Here is a 26,013-nt window from a genome sequence, read left to right on the forward strand (position 1 = left end):
TATTGGGCAGTGTAGTCATGATAACACCAAGGGATAAATAACTCATCTTTTCCTCCTACACAGCTGAATACAATCACTACAAAATTCTCATTAATAATAATATTGTTTCTCTTCAGATGTGCAGTCATTCCCTCCTTGGGTATTGGGACAAAACAAGTTTTCAGTTGTGGAGAAATGAATGGAAGATATGTGACAATAATAAAACCAGGAAGAGAAAAGATTTTGTCATTTTGTGATCTGAAAGTCTTTGGGAAAGCTTGGAATTCAAATACCAATGTGTTCCATTATTTTCCTTCTACCTTATCGCCTACTTCTAGTGATGTTCAACAGATAACCAATCATGGTTCTTATAGTTCTTACTATAATTTTGATCTCACAGAGAACAACTTTGGTGAGCATATTTTTTTATCGCATTACATCAATGATATTTTGTTCACTTTCTTTGCTCAAATTAGATATTGTTTAGGTAGCAAAATTAGTAAAAGATTTTGTAAAATTTGTGTTATTTTTCTGATGCTATTCCCTCAAACTTTTTTATTTTTAAAAAATTTCCAATTTTTAGTCATCTGCTTCTCTATTTTCTTGTTTACTCTTTCCTCTAATCTCCTTAACTATTCCTCTCAGCATTCATTTCCAATCCACAAAATATAAACATGTTCTGTATTGCAAGTCATCTTTCAGAAAGAACTATAGGAATTGTGTTAAGTATGATGTGGAGGATTAATACAATAAGAACCACTGTTATAATGTATTTAGGGAGTTCTTCTATTCTCCTAAGAACTTTTTTAGATTTTTAATAAGTAGATAGCTGAAGCATCATTAACTATATTTTCAATATTTTTTAGTTCCTGAAAATGTCACACAGAATATTGTGTGAATATAACTGGCTGGAATTAACTGGCTTGTTTTCCCCTTAAAGTTTCTAGACAAAATTCACCTCCTTTATAGCAAAAGAATGAATTAAAATGCTTATTTGCAGGATGGGCCCATTAAATTAAAGAATTTAACCCCACAAAAGTTTGTGGTTGGCATTCTATTTAGACTGCAATTGCCAGGAAAATTAAATAACTGTTTTTGAAAGCCAGCATTCACAACATGGAGAAAGGACTCACAACTGCTTGCACCATTTTGCAGTTGCACTTAAACATCATCTATAAACTTCTAATTAAAAATATGCAAATATAAGGGTTAAAGAAACAGAAAATTGCTTTTGGTCTTTAAATCTTCACAAGCCAAGTAAAATAGAGAAATGTGAATGCAAATCATCATGTAGACTTGATTTTCCCTTTCCACATTCCTTCTTACAAGAGAAGGTATACTACTGGAGGACATTTCATTGTGAACTCATGAAAGTGAGAAGGGCATACATTAGCAGTGTCAGTGGGGATGATTGTGGTCTATATTTCTTCTTTAAAGTAATAGTATTTCTTTTGTACCTGGGTAAAAGTAACGAGTCTTCTTCCTAGTAATAAAAAAAAAATACTTTCACTTTGTATCTGAGGATTGATGGACTTCTCCTCTCAATATTTCATCATTTCAGCTCCAGTGCTTTCAAAGGGGAAACCTGCCTTCCAGTCCAGCATGTGTAGTCCCTCTGGTTCTCCTGAAAGAGCTGTAGATGGGTCTCTACTCAGTGATTTTGAAAAGGGCACTTGCATCCATACACGACGAGAGTCCCATCCCTGGTGGATGGTAGATTTGGGATCATCAGAAACTGTGAAATCTGTGGCAATCACCCCCCGAAAAGATTGCTGTATGGAAGAATTATATGGAGCATTTATCCTGGTGGGGGATTCTTCTCACAATGGTGGCACTTTCAATGACAAGTATGAATCTAATCTTTATCTCTTAAAAATGAAATAATATTTATAAAGCATGTTATAAATTTTATGTTAACTTCATAAAGCTAATATAAATGTTAGCTATTAGCTAATACATTTGAAAATTGATGTTATAATAAAATATATGTTTTGGATTCCTCAAGATATGATTTTCTGATTATAAGCAACAATTAACTAAAATTGAGTTTTTTTAAAAATTCAATTATACAACCATTTCACCTAAATAATATCTTAGAATCTTATGTCAGAATTTTTCTTGATTATCTTCCATTCATTCCAAGAAGTCCAAGCAGTGAAATTTGTGATATGAATATGTATTTACTCATTGTTCCACGAATTCCTGCCAAAAAAAGTCCTTTCATATATTCAAGCCATTTTTTAAAAATGAAATAGCATATTCAAGAAAAACAGGAAAGACTCTAGATTTAACTAATAGTCCAATTGAGATCTAAATAAAACCAACCCGTAAAGAAATGTTCTACATGCTCATTGATTCATTAATTCCAAATGAAGACAGGTTTCCCCTTCTCCCACTTTCTTATATAAATTGATAATCACCCTGCCATTTGATTGCTAACATCTTACATTTTTATGGAACATTCATTACTATTATAATCTGAATAGATTTCATAGTATTGTAAAAGGAAGTCCATCTTGGAGAATGACATTGATGGAGTATGAGGGGATTAGGATAGAATAAAGAATGTATGTAGGAAGATTCATCTTTGATAAAAGATCTCATACCTTTTCAAAGATGAAGGAGCAAATAATAGGACAAGTTGTGTGAGGGAAATAAATTGCGAAAGAACAGAGAAGAGGATTGTAGCTTTTTAAAAATGGCCACAATTTTTTCAGTGAAGAATGAGGCATGGTTCTAAGCTGAATCTTTGGTTGGGGTATGGGAGACAATATGAATGGTTTGAATGAGGAAAAGAATGTTTGTTACCCAACTCTATGTAGAGTTGGATAACAATTTGATTTAAGGTAATAAAAAGGGATTTAAGGTAGTAAAAAGAATGAAAGTCCAGTGGCTTTTATGTGATATGAATTTGTAGTAGACCTTGTCAATTTATGTTCTCCAACTTTGTTTAGCAACCTGTGAATAGGGCAAAGGAGGCATATGATAGAAGGAATTCAATGTTGGATTTTGGTCAGGCAGTATCTTTGGTAGTAAAATGGGGCAAGGGATTTGATTACATAAGACAATATAGATTTGAACTGATTAATCAATGGGTAGGAATAAGAAAAAGAAGACAACATAGCTAATGTTGGGCTGTTGGACTGTGAAAGAACCAATGGCTGGGAATATTGAAGGTCAAGAGGACAAAGAAAATAGGCAGGGATCATAAAATCTAGGAAATCATGGAATGATAAAAGATTTATTAGGCAAAATAATTCTGAAGTTCATGAACATAGGAAAGCATAATGTCTTGGTTTGGTTTTCTGGAGGTCTTTGGAGCAGCCTTCCTTTCAGCAGGTTAATCACCACAAGAGTAGTCAGGTGTTAAAGTCCAAATTCTTTATCATCTCCTTTAAAGTTTTGTCTCCTTGCCTGGGGCTTCCTGGAGTCTTAGTTTCAGTGGAGAAGCTAAGGAAGAGAGCCTGCCACCATGGTGGTGTGAGATGGGATGAATGATTCTGTCTCTCAGTCCCCCAGGAGAGCCACCTGACAGAAGATGGAATGAATCTCTCTCCTTGGCTCTGAGAGCTTGAACTCCTGCCTCCAGTCCTTTGTCTTCTCTAGCTCTGAATCTGGCTGAGGCTCCCAGCTTATATGCTCTCTTATAATTACATTATGAATCTTGTAGAACTAAATTAAGTACTAAGTACATGTACCGAACTAGAGAACTATTAATCACTAAGCTAAACTAGATAACCATTATATTTATCAATTCCACTGATTTAAAACCTTGTGAGAATCCTTCTTTCAGAGTTTTGGCCCATAACAGGAATGTACCATGCAGGATCAAGGGTATGATCCTATCTGTGGTGCTGACTGGAAGTAGAGAAATAGGTCATGAGAACATATTAGATTATTGAACTGCAAGGTTAGGAAATTTTAAGGATAATCAATATGGATTTTAATACCCCGCTACTATGAAGGCAGGATTTGCAATAGAGATAATGAGTATGAGCTGAGCACTGACCTCATCAATTAAAGAAGGGTAATGTTCTGAAGGTCTATAAATAAAAGTTATGAAAACACATATTGAGTAAGAAATTTGAATAGCATAGACCTCAAAGGAAAAGATTAATGATGTTGCTAAGAGAATCTGAAAGAGACAATGGAAGGAAGTAGCCATTTCAACTCCAAAGAATACAGTGGAAGAAACAAATTTAGAATAAGTGGTTGGAGAAATAGGGCTGAAGGTGATCATAGGAAAGGAGGTGGATGGAGATTAGGAACTGGGTTTTTCTACTAGCATTTGAGCCTCAAAAATCACTAGAAAGGTTTGAGCATATGCTAACCATTGAGGAATGATTTCAAAGGAGTAGATGTGAATAGAATGAGGTCCATTGAGGGTGGTAGATAATTTAGACTTTCCACAGATGCTCCTCAAAACCTGAGCTTATAGCAGACAATGATATGGATCCAGTAAGATGCAGAAACCATACCCCATAGTAGGCAGGACCAGTTAAAGAGTTGTCAGGATAAAACACAGTCAGGATAAGAGATAGGAGTGGGATATATTTGTAAGGATGGCTTCCCATGAACTAGAAAAGATCCAGTAGTAAAGAACTAATATCAAGCTAATGCTACAAAGACCCAAAGAAGAAGTCTGTGGACACAGCCAAGTGGTCTGACCACCCAGAGGAAGGATGGTTAGAGTTCTCTGCAGGGAAAAAGATTCAGAGCAGGGAAGTCAGGATTTTAAAAGTCTAAGTTTATTACACTAATGGCAATATGATGAATGGTAGTAAGGATGTTCAATCTTCAGGAAAAAAAGCATAGAGGAAGATGACAGTTATGTCCAAAAATATGGATGTCTGTCATGTCTGAAATAAACTTAAAGAATCATAGATCATGGGTTCCTAGTACCAGGTACTTAAAGGTAGACCAGTTACTTAAAGGTAGATAATTGAAGTTATCTAGGTTCCTCTTTTGCAAGATGTAGAAACCAAACTAGAAAAGTTCAATAAATTGCCGAAAGTTACTTTTTTATGACAAAAAAAAAAGTTTTTTACAACCAGCTAATTTATTGTATTGAATGGCAGGCCGGGAAACAAACATTTTTTACAACTCTAAGTTCAGGAAAATTTCTACTTCATTTCAATTCAAAGGTATTTTATACATGTATAATATATATCAGGCTCAGAACTGAGTACAAATGATACAAGAATCAAAAAAAAATAATAAATCCCTGACTTCAAGAAAGGAATTTATCATTTTAATCACCATTTGATGCTAATAGCACAACTTTATAAAAAAGGATTCCAGTTGGACAAGTCCCATACTCGTCTTGTTGTTGGTGCAATTCACCAATCATCTGGAAGGACTTGGGCAGTCTCAACCTCCGGATGAATCCAATAAAGGGAATATGCTTTTACTCCTCCCCTCCAACTCTCTCCTTGATGCCAAAAAGATAGATATGCAAAGTAATTTGATATCTGGATGAATTACTCAATGTGCAACCAGCTCCCAAGCTGTCATGTTTGGCAAACCCTACTTATTTCTGCATATGCAATATTTCACTGAATCTTTGTATATGCCCATTGTGGAATGGAGTCGTTACCCATAGGACAAAAAGAACATGATTAAGTATAAATTGCTTCACTCTCAGCATCGACTCAAGAAAGGCAATAAAATACTCTATAACCACCATTTCCTACTATGCTTCTGCAGCTGTTTCCAGATAACTCTGGACAGTACATGGACTATTATGAACCTAGGAATCCTGAAGATGACATAGTTACCTACTGATATTCAATTCAGACATGCTGTTATTGGATTAAGGCTCAGAGAATAGAACCTTTCACAGCATAATATAAAGATAGATTCAGCCTCAAGTGAAGTTAAGAAGAGAAAGAAACTCCTTTTAAAGAGCAAATTTTGTCCTCTTTCATATGTTACTATTAGGAGGGACTTCTAACTCCTTCTTCCTGTAGCTAGTTCATCATGGAACAAGTGTTCCATGTGGGGACAGCATCACTCTGATCTGTACACTTTTTATAATAAAAACTAACATTCATATAATGTTTTAGGGTTTACAATGCATTTTAATTTTTTCTTCTTTTAGCCTTACAACCTTGTAGGCAAGTGCTATTACTAACAACATTTTATAGGTGAATAACCTAAACTGGAGGGAAAATAATTTGCTTTTCGAGGGTCATACAGAAAGTATCTTAGTATTTCCAGAGCATAAACTATTGTTTAATGTTGGTCTGAGGATCCCTCCTACAATGTGAGGCAAGGGATTAATTATCCTTTAATGACTTCTATGTAGATGTTTTCAATCAGCACATTTGATTCTTTCCCAATTAAAATATTATTTGCCTTTAGATGTGCAGTCATTGGTGCCCTGGGCTATGGGAAAACAGAGTTTTTCAGATGTGGAATGATGAGAGGAAGGTATGTGAGTATTGTCAACCCAAAAAGAACATTTCTATCTTTTTGTGAAGTAAGAGTCTTTGGAAAAACATCAGAGGCAGTCTCTCCTAGTGTTCCATCACAATCTCAGCCTTCATCACTCAAGGCAAGAGATGACACTAATTTACCTGGTGAGTATTCTTTCCTCATGATAGGGATCTCTCAGTAACATAATCTATAATTCCTTTTGTGAAAAATTCATACTTGAGAATATGATTCATATAAATCCAGGATTTAAGAACTTGTTTTTTTAATTTTATATCATTATATTTGACTAGCTTTGAACTTTCATATATTTGATATTTTGCATTTAAGATTACTTTGAAAAGAGGTATAGAGATTGATTTTTCCTACTCCCTGTGAATCCTCAAAATCTGTCACTGGAATGTTGAACTGTCTTGCCATCACTGTTAACTAGTATAACTTTGTTTTTAATATCTTTCTCCACCCTTCCTTGGCACTTTGTCCTTATTCTTCAGTCTTTTTAATTATAATCTCCTGACCTCTGTCCAGATCTTAATGTCCATTGCTGAAAAATGTTATTAATCTTTAGACAACTCTTTGACTTCCATGCCCCAGGCTACTCAATAGGCCTTCAGTTCAATCATTAGAAGTCCTACAGGCTCTGTCTACTTGAGGTACGGAAGGGTAGCAGCTAGACTTCCAAGACTCATCTCCCAAAGCAAGGTCCCTACTATCTCCTAGTAGTGTTAGAGTGATTGAAATCCTTTGTCTTCCATGGGTCAGGATAGATATAGGCTTTCCCTCCTCACAGAATTGTTACTTTCTGAGTCTTTCTGAGTTTGGGGATATAAACATAAAGATGCTGTTTAATTTGCCATTACCTTTCTTCCTCTCCAGTAATTACCCCCCCAACCATAAACATGGCTCTAAAGTACCTATAAGATTTCAGAGAGTATAAAAAATACTGATAAATAACCTTTTACTCCTAATATGGCTCTTCTATAGATCACTCAGAAAAATACTTTGAAGCCTAAGGGCATCCCTCAAATCATATCAGGCAGGGAAAATACCAACTCCAACTACTTTTAAACCCTGGTATGTGAGGATATGGTACCTCTTTTGCCATCTAAAATAGTTAGCTTTGGAATAAGTGAAAGCCAAAATTATACATTAAACAAGCATCACATGGAAGACCAAGAAGAGGTACAGGCTGAAAGAGAATAGATTCAATAGTTCAAATAGATTCCTCAATAACACATGCAAAATGAAATATGAAGTTCAGTTCAAAAAGTTTCGGGAACATTCAGAGTCTTTGAGGATGATTTGCAGAAGGTCATCCATGTGCTTCCATAACACTGACTGTTCCCATTGTCAGGAAAGGATTCCTGAGAGAGATAAAAAAGGATGGTCAGAAAAGGTCCTGAGAAGAGGCTCAAGGCAAGTCTGAGACCTTACTTTTAGGTCTAACACACTAACCTTCCTTCATATGAACCACCTTTTCCCCCAGCTTCAACTAGAAGTTGATCATTTGAACTCAAGGCTCATTGATTTTCATTCACCCCTGTTAAATTTCATCTTTTTAGAAAGAGTCCCAATAATTAAGGATCAAATGATATAGTTAAATCAACATTTTGGTACAGTGGGGGGGTTGAAGTATAAATGTGGGGAGGTGAATAACAAGTTATGCTTTGTCATTCTCCACAACGCCAAGAATATATGTATATGTATGTACAAGATGTGTCTACATTATATACACATAAATACATATATAATATATAAGTTGCATTCCCTAAGCAAATCATTTCATCTCTCAGTGCCCGAGATACTCTCCAAAACTCATAGGTGGCAGAGAAATGCCAGGGTTAGAGTGAATTTCCTCCCTTGGTAGTTCTCTTTAACTTTTTAAATCAAAAATCTAATCTCTATAAGTTCACAAAATTATACTAAGCATTTTAGTAGAATCATATAAAGAAATATCATTTGTATTTAGGAAACATATTAGAATTGAAATGTGATCTAGAGTATAGTACAATCATTTATAATTATAGATGATTTAATAGTTATATGAAAAGATCAATGTTCATCTAGAGGGAATTATCTAAGGGAGGCCAATCTCATCCCTATCCAGTTCATTATTTTTATCAGTTATTTGAAAAAAAATCATAATCACATTTGCAAATAACACAAAGTTAAGAGGAATAGTTAATTTGGCAGATGACAAAGTCAAGTTTGAAAATCTTCCCCTAGATTGGAGCACTGGAATTGACTTTCTACTTTTAGGTCTCTGAAAGCCATAAAGATTGAAGAGTTGAGACCCTTAGGCTACCGGTTGAACAGATATGTTTTGAATGGAAATGGTATGATATTTTTAATTACAAATAGTATGACTTTCTCATTTGTCAGAGGAGGAAATTAAGGCTGTGGAGGCAAAGGATCTTTCCCACGATCACACACAAATGTCAAAATGAAACTGAAATCCATTCTTCCAATTCTATAGACACCCATCTTTCTACTCTACTAAGCTGTCTTATATAATTGCCCCCAGATTGCACTTTTCACCTGATTTAACATCTGTACACATTTGTCATTATTTTAGAGCTACTACAAATAAAAAGATTACAAACATCTCAGTCCAGCATCTTCATTTCCTCTCATTTTCCTATGGATGGGTCTTCTCGAAGTGGCTATTGTATTCAAACACTGCAAGAGACTGACCCCTGGTGGAGAGCAGATCTGGGTTCAACGCAAGCTATAGAGTCTCTGTCAATCACTAGTCGAAAGGATTGCTGTAAAGAATACATAAATGGAGCCATAATTTTGGTGGGAGACTCACCTTATTGGGGTGGAATATTCAATACAAGGTATGGAATTAAGATTTATCTTTTGAGAGCTCGTAGAATGATCATGCATGTCTTTATAACTTTTCAATTCGTTAATATTAGGATAAATTTGCATAGAATTGAAATGAAAATTTTAATGCAATGAAATTGACTTTAGCTTGATTCTGAGCATATTCACTTTTTGGTACTTATAGTCTGTCTTTTCCTCTACTTCTTCCTTTTCCTCCCTTCCATAAATTCAATGCATTTGGCCTTGGGGGTGGGATGGATAAAGATAAAATAGAACCTCTGTGCTGAAAATAGTGTTGAAAAGTGCTATATTTGTGTTTAAAAAATATGATTAAGGTTTACAGTAGTGAAATACCTAACCATACATCTTCTACCTCTTAGAGCAATACTTTATAAGGATACTATTTGTTCCCCACTTCTTTCCTAACTTCTCTTGTAATTTAGCCCACCAGTCAAAGGCATAGTAATAAAATCTTTGCCTCTTGAGGAAAAAAAATGGCTGAAACTGGAAGGTGGAACTGCTCTACTTAGGACAGTCCTAAGAATGTGGTTTCCAGGAAGGTACCCCCAGGGTACTCCTTACTTTATTTCTCCATACCATTTTTAAAAGAATGGTTTTTCTCTATAACAATTCAGCCATAATTTCCAAGAAACATTCACTTAATCTTCTATTTATTTGCACACTTATTCCCTAATTGAGAAAGCATTAATTGTGTGCATGATAGAAACTTAGCATTAAATATATTAGGTCTTTGTTACAGATATAGTATATAAAGGAAAGGTCATCTGCCCTCAAGTAGTATACAGTTTAGTCAGGAAGTCCAAAGATCATTGGAGTGTGTAAAGAATAAGCCAAGTATGTCACACTGTGTGCTTAATAATCATGACACTCTTCTGTCTTGTACTATTTACCTTTTATAACAATCATCTATTATTTTCCCTGCTCCTTTTATCTATCCATTTATCTTTTTTTTCTAAATGAAGTACTTAAATACAGGATAGATCTTGTTTCATTTCCAGTAATATGGATAAGCTTTCTACAATTTCAATATTTATCATCTTCTCAGCAAGTCTTTTTTAATTATTAAGAAACAAGTAGAGCTAAACTATTAGACTATAAAGTCATGATACACAAAGAAATAAATCATTCATCATTTTTCTAATTCATTTAGTTGCCAGTTCCTCCATACATCCAAATACATGTCAGTCTCAATAGAAACCTATTGCCATTTTTCTCTTCAGAACTGTCTCCTTATATGTCTTCATAATTTCAGTATTTCCTATCTTCTCTGGACTTATTTTCTCTTTAAAATTTTAATTTGTAGAATCCAAGAAAGCCTTTCTCTAAATACTTTCAAAAAAAACTCTGTCTCCAAATTTAAGATTCATGTCAGACTATTTCTTGAGTTTCTTTTTCTATAACAAAGGAAACATATGATTTCAAGAATATATGTCCTGGATATGATACTTTGTAGGCAAAGAGGTCAAGAAGGAAAAGAGTAGACAAGGAACAACCACTGCAGGGACAACAGGGTTTTGGATAATGTCACTGGTTATCATTAGGTTTGATTGACCATATTCATTGAAATATAAGATATGATAGGCTAAGAAGTTAGGGCTGACTGCCTAGTCTGGGACAAAAACATGGTGTGAGATATAGAAGAGTCAAAGATCATTCTTTCCATATCTTTGTGAATGGGATAAAGGATAAATGTTAGCTCTATTTACAGTAATGTGGATTAATTTACTACAATTTCAATATTTAGCACATAATAGTGTTGGTAGGAAGCCTTTTTTAATTATTAGGGAATAAATAGAGCTAAATCAACTACAAGGCTGCAAAGTCATAATAAAAATTCCTCTTATATTTTCCCATATACAATCATCACAAAACTCTCACAAATAACAATATTATTTCTTTACAGATGTGCAATCATTACTTCCTTGAGTTTAGGAACAAAACATGTTTTCAATTGTAAAGCAATGAATGGAAGATATGTAACGATTATTTATCCAGGGAGAGAAAAGGTTTTATCATTTTGTGATGTGAAAATCCTTGTTAAAACCTGGAATTCAAAAAATAAGGTTTTCAATGGAAACTGTTATACTTTGTATTCAAACTCCTTTGATGATCAACAAATAACCAAGAATCATGGATCTGAAGGATTATATGCTTATGATATCAAACAGAACAATTTTGGTGAGTATATTTTCTTCACTACAATGCATCAGCAACATTTTTGTAACATTCATTCTTCTATATTTGATTGATGTAATATAATTTCTAAAACATTTTATGAAGAGTGCACTATCTTATAGTCCTATTCTCTTAAATTTACTTCCTTCAAAAAATTTTTCTTCTTTACTTTCTTTGTTTACTCTTTCTTCTTCTACTCTCTTTTCCTATTTCCTCTCTCATTGTTCATATCCAGCTCACAAAATATGAATGCAGCCTATATTACAAATTACCTTTCAGAAAGAACTCTGTGAATTGTGATAAAGATGGTGAAGAAAAATACTTTAAGAACCACAAATGAACCCTTCTGTTCTCAATGGATCCTTTTATATTTTTAGTAATCAGATATTCTAAATATTCTTAAGTATTTTCTTAATATTTTTTTAATTCTTAGAAATTTCTTCTGGGATGTTTTATGTAGAAATGGCTGGATTTAATTGATTATCCTTTAAAGTTTCTAGAGAGTACCCAGGTCATTTTTAGACAAAAAAAAGTTAAAGAATGATATAAAATGTGTATTTACAGAATGTATTGATTGGTTTAAAGAATTAAACACACAAAAATTTATGATGCCATGTATTTAGACTGTAGTTCCCAGAAGCAGTAAATAAATGCTTATGATAACCTATAGATGCAACATGGAGATAAGACTCCCAAACTCTATAGCATTTTATAGTTCACCTTAAACATGATTTCTAACCATTGAAATGTTTACTATTAGAAAAAATAAACATCAAGATGATAGTCATATAAAATTGCCAGGTGAAGTCAAGTAAAATAGAGAAATATGAATGGCATACAAATGATCATGTACACTTTTCTTTCCACATTCCTGGTTGGAAGAGGAAAGTATCTTAGTATAAAATATTCATTATTTAAAATAAGCATGACATATATTAGCAATATCAGTGGCTAATAGACATTTGTTATAAATCACTTTTTTGTCCCTGGGAGTAAGGGAGAACTCTTCATTCTAGTGATGGAGTCTGCACTTTATATTTTATATCTGATTGACATCTCTTGCCTTATCATTTCAGCTCCAGTGCTATCAAGGGGAAAACCTGCCTTTCAGTCCAGTACCTTCCATCACTTAGGGTCTCCTGAAAGAGCTGTAGATGGATATCTATTCAGCGATTTTGAAAAGGGTTCCTGTATTCAAACATACAAAGAGAATGATCCCTGGTGGATGGTAGATTTGGGTTTGACAGAAACGGTGGAATCTGTGGCAATCACTACCCGAAAAGATTGTTGTACTGAAGAATTACATGGAGCACTGATCCTGGTGGGAGACTTCCCTGATAATGGTGGTACATTCAATTCTAGGTATGAATCAAAGCTTCGTTTCTTGAAAATAAAACAAGATAATATTTGTAAGTGATTTGCAAACTTTTGTAAAGCAATATACAAATGTTAGCTACTACATAAAATCATTAAAAGCAGATATTTTAGCCAAATATGTATTTTAGCTCCCTTTAGACATGATGTTCTTATTTAATTGAACGTTACCTGCTATCTTGAAGTTATTTTGTCCTGCTGCTAAATCTTGTTAATTTGGCAACTTCCCCACTCAAAAGCTGAAGCCTGCATCCTCCATATAGTAGAGGAGAAGTCAAAGAGAAAGAGGGAGTGCCCCATATATATCCTACCAGGGTTGTACAACATATAAACTGTTAAGAAAGAAAAAGTTAGTTTGAGGATGTTGTAGAGAGTGCTGAGGAAGTCAGGGAAGGTTTCCTAGAGAAGGTGTCTCCTGAACTTAAGAGGAATTAGGGATTTCTATAGGTGAAGATGAGCAGGGATGCTATTCCTAGAATACAGGACAGCCTCAGAGTCTCGGAGAGAGGAGATGGAAGGTCAGTTTCATGGAATAGCAAGCAGATCTGCTGGGCTGGAAAACCGGTGCATAATAGCGAGTAGTAATAGGAAATAAGACTAGGGATGCAGGCTGAATTCAGCCTGGGAAAGATTTTCCCAGCTGAGCTGAGGAGTTTATATTTCATGCTAAATACAATGGCCATCCAATAAAGGTTCTTCAGCAGAGAAATGACATGGTCAGAGGAAAATTAGGAGTAGGAAAATTATTTTAGCAGCTGACTGAAAATGAGGTTAATAGGGTCATGGAGAAAAAAATTGGACTCAAAACCATGAGGACCAATATTTAGCTCCTACTTCTGACACAAACTGAATGAGAAAACTTGGATAAGTCACTAAGGCCCTCTTTTCTGGCTAACCCTCTTAGACTATAAACTGTAGAGAAGACGCTGACTAACATTGGTAAAAGGAGTTCTTGACCTGGGAGTTTCTTCTATTTATGTAACTCCCTATCTCCACTCCTGTCCTTTTACTAAGTAGACCCCACGAATCTATACACAGCCAATTTTTTCCTCCTAATTGAGCACAAAAAACAGACACTCTGGAGACCAAGAGGGATGCATGGAATATATTCTTACCAAATCTTCACCCAAAGTTTTTCATTTAAATTCATAAATTCGTGTCAGTATCAAGGAGTTGTTCTAGAATTTTACTTAATTGGGTCATATATGGATATTGTTGTGTGAGATGATTCAGTCTCTTATTATTAAATATTTTATTCACATGGTGATGTTTAAGAGATGAAGATCCTTTCCTAAAGGACTCAAGAATCATTCTCTACCCACCACTTCAATCCAGTTACAAATGCCATGAGGTCCTTATTACATTTCAGGAGTCCTAAAGTAGTGGTGGAAGCATGTCATAAGTGAGGGTATATAAACATTCAGACATACCTAACATCCATTTTCCTATAATGCCCAAGAAGTGAATTTTTTCTTTCATTCTTGGAATGCCTCTACTTAAGTTGATTAATCATGAAAATCACCTTCATTTGGTTCCTGGAAAATATGTACTGTTTTAAAGTGTATGCAAAGCCCTGATCTGCTACGTTCTTTTCCTCTTCTTGTTACATAAAATAAAGTAGTCAAAAAGTACTGGAAAATTATAATCTACTGATCGAACCTCTCTTGGGGTGCTGCTAGCTATCCTTGAGAAAGGATAATTCTAATAGGTTTGCCCTTGGTGGATTGAAAGGGCCAGAAGCTTGAGATAAAAAGACTAGGGAGAAGGCCATTTATGATCATCCACTCAGAAGGTAATATAGGTATATGCTACATAAGAACCAAAATCTTCAATTCAATTATATTGCATTCAACAAGGAATTTTTAGTGTCTTCTATGAATCAGCACCATTCTCAGTGCTAGTAACACTGTATTAAATAAAGGCAGGAACTCATTTCCAAAATATATAGAGAAGTGACTTTAATTTATAAGAAATCAAGCCATTCTCCAATTGATAAATGATCAAAGGATATGAACAGACAATTTTCAGATGATGAAATTGAAACTATTTCTACTCATATGAAAGTGTTCCAAATCACTATTGAAAAGAGAAATGCAAATTAAGACAACTCTGAGATACCACTACACACCTGTCAGATTGGCTAAGATGACAGGAAAAAATAATGATGAATGTTGGAGGGGATGCGGGGAAAACTGGGACACTGATGCATTGTTGGTGGAGCTGTGAATGAATCCAACCATTCTGGAGAGCAATCTGAAATTATGCCCCAAAAGTTATCAAACTGTGCATATCCTTTGATCCAGCAGTGCTACTACTGGGCTTATATTCCAAAGAGATACTAAAGAAGGAAAAGGGACCCACATGTGCAAGAATGTTTGTGGCAGCCCTGTTTGTAGTGGCTAGAAACTAGAAAATGGATCATATATGGATATTGATGTGTGAGATGATTCAGTCTCTTATTATTAAATATTTTATTCACATGGTGATGTTTTAACCTAGGCATATGTTCTGTCAATAAAAAGTTATAATAAAAAATAATAAATAAATAAATAAAGGCAGGAAGATAAAGGATAAAAAGAAGATAAAAGATAAACATAGACTTGTTGCAAACAAGGAAGAATGAATAAAAATATGTTAATTGCAACAGCAGAGGTGATATGCATATTAATTTTGAAAAAAAGAGGAAGAAGAAGAAAATATATTGATCCATGAGTATCAGTAGGAGACAATGCATGCTGCTGTTAATTTCAGCTATGAAGACAAATTTCTGTAATGTCATTTTTGACAGAATTAATCATCTTTCACTTAACTCTGTGTAGCTGTTTTTGTGAGCATCTTTACAAATAAAAATATGGTTTTCCTTCAGATGTGCAACCATTAGTTTCTTGAGCCATGGAAAAACAGAGTTTTTCAAATGTGGGACCTTACATGGAAGATTTGTGAGTATTTTCAACCCAGGAAGAAAAAAAATGATCTCTCTATGTGAAGTACAAGTTTTGGGAAAAGCCTCAGACTCTCTCCTTCATGATCTCCTATCAGACAGTCTTATATCCTGGCCTATGTCACCCAAGGCTAGGAATGACACAGGTTTAGCTGGTGAGTATTCTTTCCTCATAATAGGGACATCAATGATATAATTAGTCCTTCTATAAGTAAGATTTGATGATTCATGTAAATCCATAGATCTTGATCTAGGGTATAGAAACTTGTTTTTAAAGATATTTTGAAAATAAAATTAAATATCAATATATTTGACCTGCTTTGAAATCATCCTATATATTATTTTTTTAATTTAAAAATATTATTCTGAGAAAAGGTCCATAGATTGTCTGGACTTTTCCCATTCCCTTGCCATAAGAATACTAAACTCCTTTGCCATTGCTGTCATCCATTACAGTTTTGCCCTTTGTTATCATTCAACATCCCTCTCCACTTTCACCGTATTTTGTTATTTCTCTTCAGGCTTCTTAATTGTGATCTGCTGAGCTCTGCCCAACTTTTATTCCCCACTGCTAAAAAATATTATAACCTTTGGAGTAAGATTCCTTGACCTCCATATCTTATGTCCTTATGTCTTTAGTTCAACCATCAAAAATGTCATAATTTCTGTATAATTGGTTTTTGAGTTTGACATGAAACTTTATAATGCACCCTTCCAAAGCAAGGTCCCAAGTAGCTTTTAGTTATTATATGAGAATGACCGAATTTCTTTCAGCTTTTATGGATCAGAATGATGTAGGTCTTTCTTTTCAGAGTCTTCACACTTCACTATGAATCTTTCTTTTAATTCAGCCATGACCTTTGTCCTTCCCAGTAATTATTCCACACCATGAAAATGGCTTTAAAGCACCTATTACAAAAAATTTCAGAAGTCACAAAAAAACCCAAGGTGACTATTTTAGATATTATCACAGGTCCTTCAACCCTTTACATGCTCTTCTGCATATCACTCAGGAAATACTTTAAGGTTTAATTAAATCACATTAGCCAGGGGGAAATACCAATTCCTAATAACTCCTAAATCCAGATTTGTGAAGCTAAGGTCTCTCCTTTGATATCTAAAATGTTTGGTTTGGGAATAAGTGAAAGCACACACTACATATCAGGCAAAGATCACCTGGAAGTAACAATGTCTATTAGGGTTAATATTTCTCCCAAAGAAAGCATATGCTGAAAATAGAAGCAGATTCGAGAAAAGTTTAAATATATACTAAAGTGACACGTGCAAAATGTATTATGAAGTTAAGCTCAGAAATTCTGAGGAAAAATCTAGTCTCTGAGGATGATTCGTAGGTCAACCATGGGTTTCCACAACATTCCACTGGTTGTTCCTGTCAGGCAGAGACCTGGGAAAGATATGATGGACAATCAGAAGAGATCCTGAGAAAAGTTTGAAGACAGATCTGAGACTTTATTTCTGTATCTGCCAATCTTCTTTTACATGAACTTCCCATCTCCCAAATATTTAAATGGAACTTAATACTTTAACTCAGGCTCATTATTTTTTCATCTATTCTGATTCAATTTATTTTCTTTAAGAAAATTAACAATGATATTGATAGAGTTGAGGTCCAGCACCAAATGAAGAGACTGGGCATCAAATGTTGGGGTTCAGTCATATGACGAATTCATAATAGCTTTCTCATTGTCAAAAGGTCTCTTTATTTATGAGAAGAGGTTAATGAAAAAATAAAGAAGTAAAATAGACACCAGGAGGATAAATATGAAATAGATTTGGGAGACGTATAGTTAGCAAGGAAAGGGGTTTTAACAATTTACAAGGACAAGCTCCCTAGTGAAACTCACAATTAGCCAGGAGAAAGGGAATATGCCATGATGTAGGAGTATACCATTGGCTGACAAGCTAAATCCATAGCGGAGTTTAGCACCCTGAGTTAGTTAGCTATAATAAAGAGCAAGACTCCATGAGGCATGAGTGGGGTGAGAAGAAAGACACCAAGAAGCAGAATACTGTGGCAATCTAACCCCAATAGGGAATCAGTAAAAATGGCATAGGTCATGGACAGATTTATTGGGGAAATTGAGCCTTGGGGGTTTGACATCATAATTTGTCTTTCTGGTAGGGTAAAGTAAGGTGGAGTTTCCCAAGACCTCCACAGTAATGGAACTGTAAAGCTGAGCGGATAAATGTTTTGGAAAAAGAGTAGTATTTTTTTTACTATAAGTAATACTACAGTATAAGCCATATAAAGAGAAATATTGATTGAATGGTTTAGATGAATGTTTTAAGTTACAATCATTCCTTGGAGTCATTCTAGTCAAAAAGTCATGAGATTTATAAAAGAGTGAATATGGATCAAAGAATAGTATTTTCATCTGGTTTTTTTTTATTTTTTTGTTTGTTTGTTTTCTTGTTCATCATTACAGGTTTAAAACCGATAATAGGAGTCCAAACAACTCAGTCCAGTATCTACATTTCCCATCAATTTCCCGATATACCAATGGATGGATCTAGTCAAAGTGGTTATTGTGTTCAAACACTGCAAGAGACTGACCCCTGGTGGCTGGCAGATTTGGGTTCAACACAAACTATAGACTCTGTGTCAATCACCAGTCGAAAAGGTTGTTGTAAGGAACAGATAAATGGAGCCTTGATTTTGGTGGGAGACTCACCTTATTGGGGTGGAATATTCAATGCAAGGTATGGAATTCAGATTTATCTTTTATTTTGCATGACTACATATGCATAATCTATGGGGTCTTCAAACTTTTTAAATAGAGGGCCAGTTCACTGTCCCTCAAACTATTGGAGGGCCGGACTATAGTAAAAACAAAAACTTTGTTTTGTGGGACTTTAAATAAAGAAACTTCATATCTCTGGATGAGGGGGATAATCGTCCTCAGCTGCCGCATCTGGCCAGCGACTGTAGTTTGAGGACCCCTGATTCTATTTCAATTTGATTACCTTCTCAGTGAGGTAGGGTGGTGAAGTAGGAAGAGAGAAAATCTGGAACTCAAAGTTTTAAAATGAATATTAAAATTTGTTTTTACATGTAACTGAGAAAAAAATAAAATACTAAATAAATGAAAATAGATTTATCATTTGAAAGCTGGAGGGATAGTAATACATTTCTTTATAACTTTTCAAATCTATTATTTTTGAGAATAAATTTGTACATCTGTGTAAATGGAATATAAAAAGGATAAACTTTCCACAATGTCAAACTTTAGCAATGATCACATTGGCAGGAAGCCTTTTTAAATTCTGAGTCATGGTAATACAAGGGGATAAATTATTCATCTTCAGCTGTCCTCTTGAGTAGCCTATATTCAATCACCACAAAATTTTCACAAATGTCAATATTGTTTCTCTCCAGATGTGCAATTATTCATTCCCTGGGCCAAGCAATGACACAGATTTTCAATTGTGGAAAAAAGAAAGGAAGATATGTGACAATCCTCCATCTGGGAAATCATCAGGTTTTATCATTTTGTGATGTGAAAATCTTTGGAAAAACCTGGGGTTTTTTTTCTTTTGCTAATGAGGACCAAAAGAAAACCAGAAGTCTTGAATCTTCAGTTACATCTTATAATTTTGATCATACAGAGAACAACTTTGGTGAGTCTATTTTCTTCATCACAATGAATCAAGGACAATTTTATAATATTCTTTCTTCCAAGTATACATAGTCAAGGAACATTCCTTAGAAGCTTTTTTTTTAATTATGTTGTCTTCTAACACTACTTCTTCAAACTTTCTTCCTTTAAAAATTATTTCCAGCCCTTACTCACATTGCTCTGTATTTTCAATTTCTTTACTTATTTCTATGTTCTCTTTTTCTACCTTTTTCAATATTCATATCCAGCTCATATGTTGTACACAAGCCCTATTTTTCAAGTTACCTCTCAAAAAGAAATCTGTGAATTGTGATAAAGATTGTGAGAAGGCACTAGTAGCCTATCAAAAACATAAAGCATTTAATGAACCTTTCTTTTATATTTTTAGTAATTAGATATTTTTAAACATCTCTAAATATGATCTTGATATTTTTAATCCTTTTGGGAAATTTTGCCTGGGATACAATGCATAGAATTATTTGGAACTGACTCATTTATCCTATAAATTTTCTAGAAAAGGACCTATGTTCCATTTAGCAAAAGGATGAGTTTAAAATGTACATATAAGTGATGTTTCAGTTGATTAGAGATAACTACCCCAGTTCAATTCATTTAATCCAAAATTTTTCCTCATTTTTCCATATTTTAGACCACAGTTACCAGGAACTTTAAATCAATGTTTATGATAACCAGTAGACATTGCTTGGATGGAAGGGCTCCAATCTCCCACATCATTTTGCAGTTCACCTTAACATCACTCTAATGTGCACGGGTAGCCTATTAATGTTTTTCAGAAACTGTGCAATAAAACAAATAGAAAATGGTGTTTAAACCATCAGCCAGATATCTACAAGATAAGTAAAATGGGGAACTGAGACTACTATGTAAATCATGATGTGAGCTTAATTTTCTCACTTTCACAGACCTGTTTAGAAAAAGAACAGCTAAGTGTCAGAGTAATAGAGCACCAGGTCTGAAGTCTAGAAGACCTGAGTTCAAATCTAGTCTCAGACCCCTCTACCTGTATGATCCTATGTTTGCCTCAGTTTCCTCATCTGGAAAATGAACTGGAGAAGGAAATGGCAAACCATTCTAGCATCTTTGCCAATAAAAACTTCAAATAGAATCATGAAGAGTTAAAAACAACTGACAAGATAATAAAAGAAGATATATTAGGATAGCATATTAATTGAATTCTATTATAAATTCATAAAAATGAGGGTGACGTATATTAGCAACATCAGTGGATGATGGCTGGGTGTTCTACTTCAGCTCTTTAAGACAGTGCTTCTTTTGAACCCAGGTAGAGGGGACAACTGCATTCTAGTGACAGATCTTTGATAGGATGTCTGATCCATTTCTATCCTCAAATATCCCATTATTTCAGCTCCAGTGCTATCCAGGGGGAAACCTGCCTTCCAGTCCAGCATCTTCAGTCCTTCTGGGTCTCCAGACAGAGCTGTGGATGGGTCTCTACTAGGCGATTTTGAAAAAGGCACCTGTATTCAAACATCCCAAGAGAATAACCCCTGGTGGATGGTAGATTTGGGTTCCACACAAACTGTGAAATCTGTAGCAATCACCCCCCGAAAAGATTGCTGTACTGAAGAACTCCAAGGTGCGCTGATCCTAATAGGGGACTCACCTATTCATGGCGGCATACTGAATACCAGGTATGAATCTAAATTTTATCTTTTGAAAATAATGTGAAATAATATTTAAGATATTTTACAAATTTTAACCAGTCTATAAATGTTGTGTCTTAGAGAATATAATTAAAAGCTGGTGTTATAGCTAAGGTTGAGTAGATAAGCAAGTCCTGAGAAATGAGCTGATGAAGAAATTGGGACATTAGTATATTTGAGAATGTTAGTTACCTAGAATGAGGGCTAGACAAGACTGTGATCCAGGCACTAAACTCACTAAGGAAATAAGAGACTGCAACGAAGGTTGAAAGACAATGGTCACCAGTATCTGGATTAAATGAATAGCATGTACCTCAAATGAGAAGCACCCCAAAAAAGAGGCTTGAAATAGAAATGAGAAGCAAGGAGTGTTAGAGTTCAAATGTTGGAGTTTGTTCTTCTCAGGGCACAGCCAGTTTAGAGGCTTAGAGCCCTTCAGATGTCTCCAAATCCAAAGGTTCTGTCCTTCAGCCTCTGCCTCTGCTTTCTCCTGCCTCCAACAGAGATGGAAGATCTCTCTTATCTCCTTCTGGGGAGCCCGGCACCAACTTGCCGCGGAGAGAGGGCTTCTGGCGTAGCTCCACTGAAATCCCAAAAGTGTTCTCTGCAGCAGAGTCGTTTCTCTCGAGTCTAGCGCGATCAGCCAGCCAAGAGGAAAAAATGTATTCTGGAATGGCTGTCTCGCCTTATATCTGAACCTTCTGAGAGAATGGGATTATGGGTTTTCTCCCATAGTGCTCTCTGGCCCAAAGAGCTTTAAGGTGTGGACTTTGAGTAAAGGTGGGAACACAAGCCTTGTCTTGATTAGTTCTACTTAGTACCTTGTTTCAGGTTCTGGCCAAAACATCTTCTTGTAAGATTAGATCAACTCTAATTACTTAGCAGTTAGTAAGGATTCCAACATCTCCCCCTTTCTTTTGTTTTAAAACATAGGGGGTTTCTGAGGGGGTACACATAAATCCATCAATATGGGCCAGAACTTTGTAACAGATATACATGGTATACATAAATCCATCAATATGGGAGGCATTATACATAATTTACATAAGCACATAGCAATATAACACAGGCTAGTAGTAATGTAACAACATGAATCAACCTGAAAATTTACACATGTCCATAAGTCCTAGAAATAGTCCATAAGGAATCCATTGTCCATTAGTTCATGTGCCAGGATTCCAATGGTTCCTGTAAGCCCTGAAGTACAATCCTTACTAACTGCTAAGTAATTAGAGTTGATCTAATCTTACAAGAAGATGTTTTGGCCAGAACCTGAAACAAGGTACTAAGTAGAACTAATCAAGACAAGGCTTGTGTTCCCACCTTTACTCAAAGTCCACACCTTAAAGCTCTTTGGGCCAGAGAGCACTATGGGAGAAAACCCATAATCCCATTCTCTCAGAAGGTTCAGATATAAGGCGAGACAGCCATTCCAGAATACATTTTTTCCTCTTGGCTGGCTGATCGCGCTAGACTCGAGAGAAACGACTCTGCTGCAGAGAACACTTTTGGGATTTCAGTGGAGCTACGCCAGAAGCCCTCTCTCCCCGGCAAGTTGGTGCCGGGCTCCCCAGAAGGAGATAAGAGAGATCTTCCATCTCTGTTGGAGGCAGGAGAAAGCAGAGGCAGAGGCTGAAGGACAGAACCTTTGGATTTGGAGACATCTGAAGGGCTCTAAGCCTCTAAACCGGCTGTGCCCTGAGAAGAACAAACTCCAACATTTGAACTCTAACAAAGGAGCATCCTAATTTCCTTGTTATAACCACTAAGTTGTAGGGTATGTGGGAAAGTATAACTGGTTCTGGGAAGGGCAGTCAGAAAAGCAATGTCATAAGGATAGAGTTATGTTTTCATTGAACAATGGACGAGGAAAGGAGTCAGATAGGAAAAGTTTTAAGAGAGAACGTTTGTGCATTATGGAGCTAGCTTTTGAGAGAGCACAATGATAGGAAGAGAAGTCTGGAGTAAGATATTGGGGAGAAAGTGTTGACTAAAGAAGGAAGTTAGTGGGAGTGAAGAAAGGAGTTTGTACATTGACAGAGCTTCAGAATCACTGGGACTATGAAAGCGTGGTGGTGAGAAGAGAGAACTACGCTACCTTTTGCACGAGTCTAGAAATGGAGTATTAGTAGATGGAAAGGAATAAACTTTTTCAAGGTCGTCCTTCAAGAATCAAATTCGTGTCAGGGAGTGACACTGTGCCCTTTAAAGCTCAGAAGAACTACTTTAAAGAGTAGTATTAGGTAGAGCTATGTTCCAGAAGGATCAGGTCAGGAGATTGCAGATGGCAGCAGGAAGTTCCAAAATCCTGGAGAAGCCCAGCGAAGAATTAATCCCAGAAAAAAGAATTAATCCCAGGCAGATTCTGGGAAAGCCATAGTGAGGACATTATTTCTACTTCATCTCGATTTAAAAAGCATTTAACATATGCATAACATGTGCGTCATTTTGAGATGGATGCAAGAAACAAAAGCAAAAACCAAAAAAATTTCGGATGTCGAGGAACTTCTATTTTAAACCACCAGGTGGTGCTGCTGCCATTTTATTGTTTTAGTCCTTCTGAAGAGAGCAGGGACATCTGTAGGATGGCATCTTGACTTACAATTGAATTGCATTTGAGTGAGATGGAACTTGCAAAGCCATCCGCCTCCCTCTCTCCTCCCCAGTCCTCCGACAAAAGTCAGGACGGCTGGAGATGGCCCCAAACGCAGTGGGAGGCCTGGACTTTTTAAGCTAAAGTCTCTCCCCAGTCTCAGTTTGTCTGAGGCACCGCCCATTCATAATTAAAAGCTAGGTAAGAATTAAGGCAAACTCTGAGGCTCCTCCCATCCCAGGCTGATTCTTCTGAGAAGGCAAACTGGGCCGTCTTTGGCAGCTAACGTTACTCTGTTGAGGAAGGCTCCGAGGCATGGCTCACCTTGGGTTAGTGCGCTCTGTCCATCAGCTAGAAGCGCTTGGGCGGGGCCTCTTTCCCTGTAGATCCCGGAAAGTGAAGTAGCTCTTCCTCTGCCTGGGTGTCCATCCTATCGCAATATTTACAGTGAATGAGTGTGCATTTATCCGATTTAACCAGTTCTTGAGAGGCCACGGCTGGAAACTCCCACTTCTTCCTGGATATGCCCTATCACTGAGTGCAGGTGGGCGCCCGTTGGGGTCATGGAGCCGCTAGGTGGCGCAGTGGAGTCAGGAGGACCTGAGATCAAATTTGACCCCAGACACTTAACACTTCCTAGCTGTGTGACCCTAGGAAAGTCGCGTGACCCTCAGAAAATAGACAGACAGACAGACAGACAGATGGATGGATGGATAGATACATACATACATATAGATAGATGATGGATGGATGGATGGATGGATAAATAAATTGGGGTCATTTCTCACAGGAGAAACAGAACATGCCTAACTTTATCAATTGCTCTACCCTTTGCATTGACTCAGTAAAGACAATAAAATACTGCATAATAACTATCTGCTACTGTGCTCCTGCAGCCTTTTCCACAATTCCGGACAGTACATGAGCTGTTGGGAAATCCGAAGTCCGAGAGATGACATATTTACCCCGGGATATTTAGACATGCAGTTACTGAGTCCAGGCTCAAGGACTTTGGAGCTGAGACCTTTCACAGCATAGCATTTAGACAGACTCAGCATCTAATGAATTTAGGAGAAAGAGGCTCCCTTTAAGGGTCAAATTTTTCCCCATTTGATGCTTAACCATTAGTTGGAACTTCCAAGTTGTTTCTATAGCTAGTTGATCATGGTGTAGGATGAGTGACCTTCATTCAATCTAGTCCTGCAAAGGAAAAACCCATTATTTCCTGTGGTCTCTGCATCTCTCTGACTTTGGCATTTTTATAATAAAATAAAAAATAAAAAGTTATAACAAAAATAGCATTCATGTAGGGTCTTAGGGTCTCTGTGTGATTTTTCCTCTTTTCGCCTTACAATCCTCTAAGTAAGTGCTATTATTACCCTCATTATATAGATGAAGAAACTGAGATTGAGTGAGAATAAGTGACTGTTCCAGGGACACACAGGCAGTAAGTGTTTCTAATAGGATTCACGCTTTCTGATTCCGATTATAGCACTATCTTCACTGAGCTGCCCAGGCACCTCACCTGCTGTTTGAGATTTCTCTGCCCTAAGAGCTAAATCTTATGACTTCATTTTACAACTTCCCCACTCAGGAGCTGAAGCCTATATTCACACTGTAAGGAAGGAGCCAGAGAGGAGAATGTTGGGGAAGGGGGCGGCTACACGTTCTCCTGGCGCTATCTAATGTATAAACTGATAACAAGGAACAAGACAGTGTGCTGAGGTAGAGAGCACTAGAGGTTAGGGAAGTCAGGGAATGTTCATCATAGAAGGTGTCACCCGAAGTGAGCTTTAGGAAAAACTAAGGATTCTTAGAAGCTGAAGTGAGCAAGGATGGCATCCCTGCCCACAAGATACTGTGTGCAAAGTCCTAGAGAGAGGAGATGGAATGCCAGCTTTATGGAACAGCAAGCATTCCTGATGAACTGGACTATAAGGTACATGAAATAAGTTTGGAGGTACAGGCTAAATTCAACTGGGAAAATATTTTAAATGCTGAGCTGAGGAGTTTATATTTCATACTAAAAGTGGATATCCTATGCCCATCAATTGGAGAATGGTTGGGTAAATTGTGGTATATGAATGTTATGGAATATTAGTGTTCTGTAAGAAATGACCAGCAGGATGAATACAGAGAGGCTTGGAGAGACTTACATGAAATGGAGCAGAACCAGGAGATCATTATACACTTCAACAACGATTTTGTATGAGGATGTATTCTGATGGAAGTGGATTTCTTTGACAAAGAGACCTAACTGAGTTTCAATTGATAAATGATGGACAGAAGCAGCTACACCCAAAGAAAGAACACTGGGAAACGAATGTGAACTATTTGCATTTT

The 26,013-nt window shown here is 36.1% G+C and overlaps 2 protein-coding genes across 3 annotated transcripts in view; both read left to right on the plus strand.

The window, feature by feature from the left end:
• LOC127538664 (uncharacterized) overlaps positions 1-12,582 on the plus strand; it is a 91,288-nt gene extending 78,706 nt beyond the window's left edge. Inside the window, exons 18-22 of the mRNA XM_051962429.1 lie at positions 117-391; positions 1,541-1,826; positions 6,343-6,560; positions 8,990-9,254; positions 12,516-12,582. Of these exons, the coding sequence (XP_051818389.1) occupies positions 117-391; positions 1,541-1,826; positions 6,343-6,560; positions 8,990-9,254; positions 12,516-12,582 (1,111 nt within the window). The remainder of the gene's footprint in view (positions 1-116; positions 392-1,540; positions 1,827-6,342; positions 6,561-8,989; positions 9,255-12,515) is intronic.
• LOC127539161 (uncharacterized) overlaps positions 12,524-26,013 on the plus strand; it is a 53,408-nt gene continuing 39,918 nt past the window's right edge. Inside the window, exons 1-5 of one of the 2 annotated variants that reach the window (XM_051963198.1) lie at positions 12,524-12,801; positions 15,680-15,909; positions 18,202-18,475; positions 19,152-19,393; positions 20,780-21,065. In XM_051963198.1, coding sequence (XP_051819158.1) covers positions 12,665-12,801; positions 15,680-15,909; positions 18,202-18,475; positions 19,152-19,393; positions 20,780-21,065 — 1,169 coding nt within the window. In that variant the 5' untranslated portion in view covers positions 12,524-12,664. The remainder of the gene's footprint in view (positions 12,802-15,679; positions 15,910-18,201; positions 18,476-19,151; positions 19,394-20,779; positions 21,066-26,013) is intronic. The other variant, XM_051963199.1, reaches the window with a different exon arrangement.

Source organism: Antechinus flavipes, chromosome 5, assembly GCF_016432865.1.
Source record: "Antechinus flavipes isolate AdamAnt ecotype Samford, QLD, Australia chromosome 5, AdamAnt_v2, whole genome shotgun sequence".
Taxonomy (NCBI): domain Eukaryota; kingdom Metazoa; phylum Chordata; class Mammalia; order Dasyuromorphia; family Dasyuridae; genus Antechinus; species Antechinus flavipes.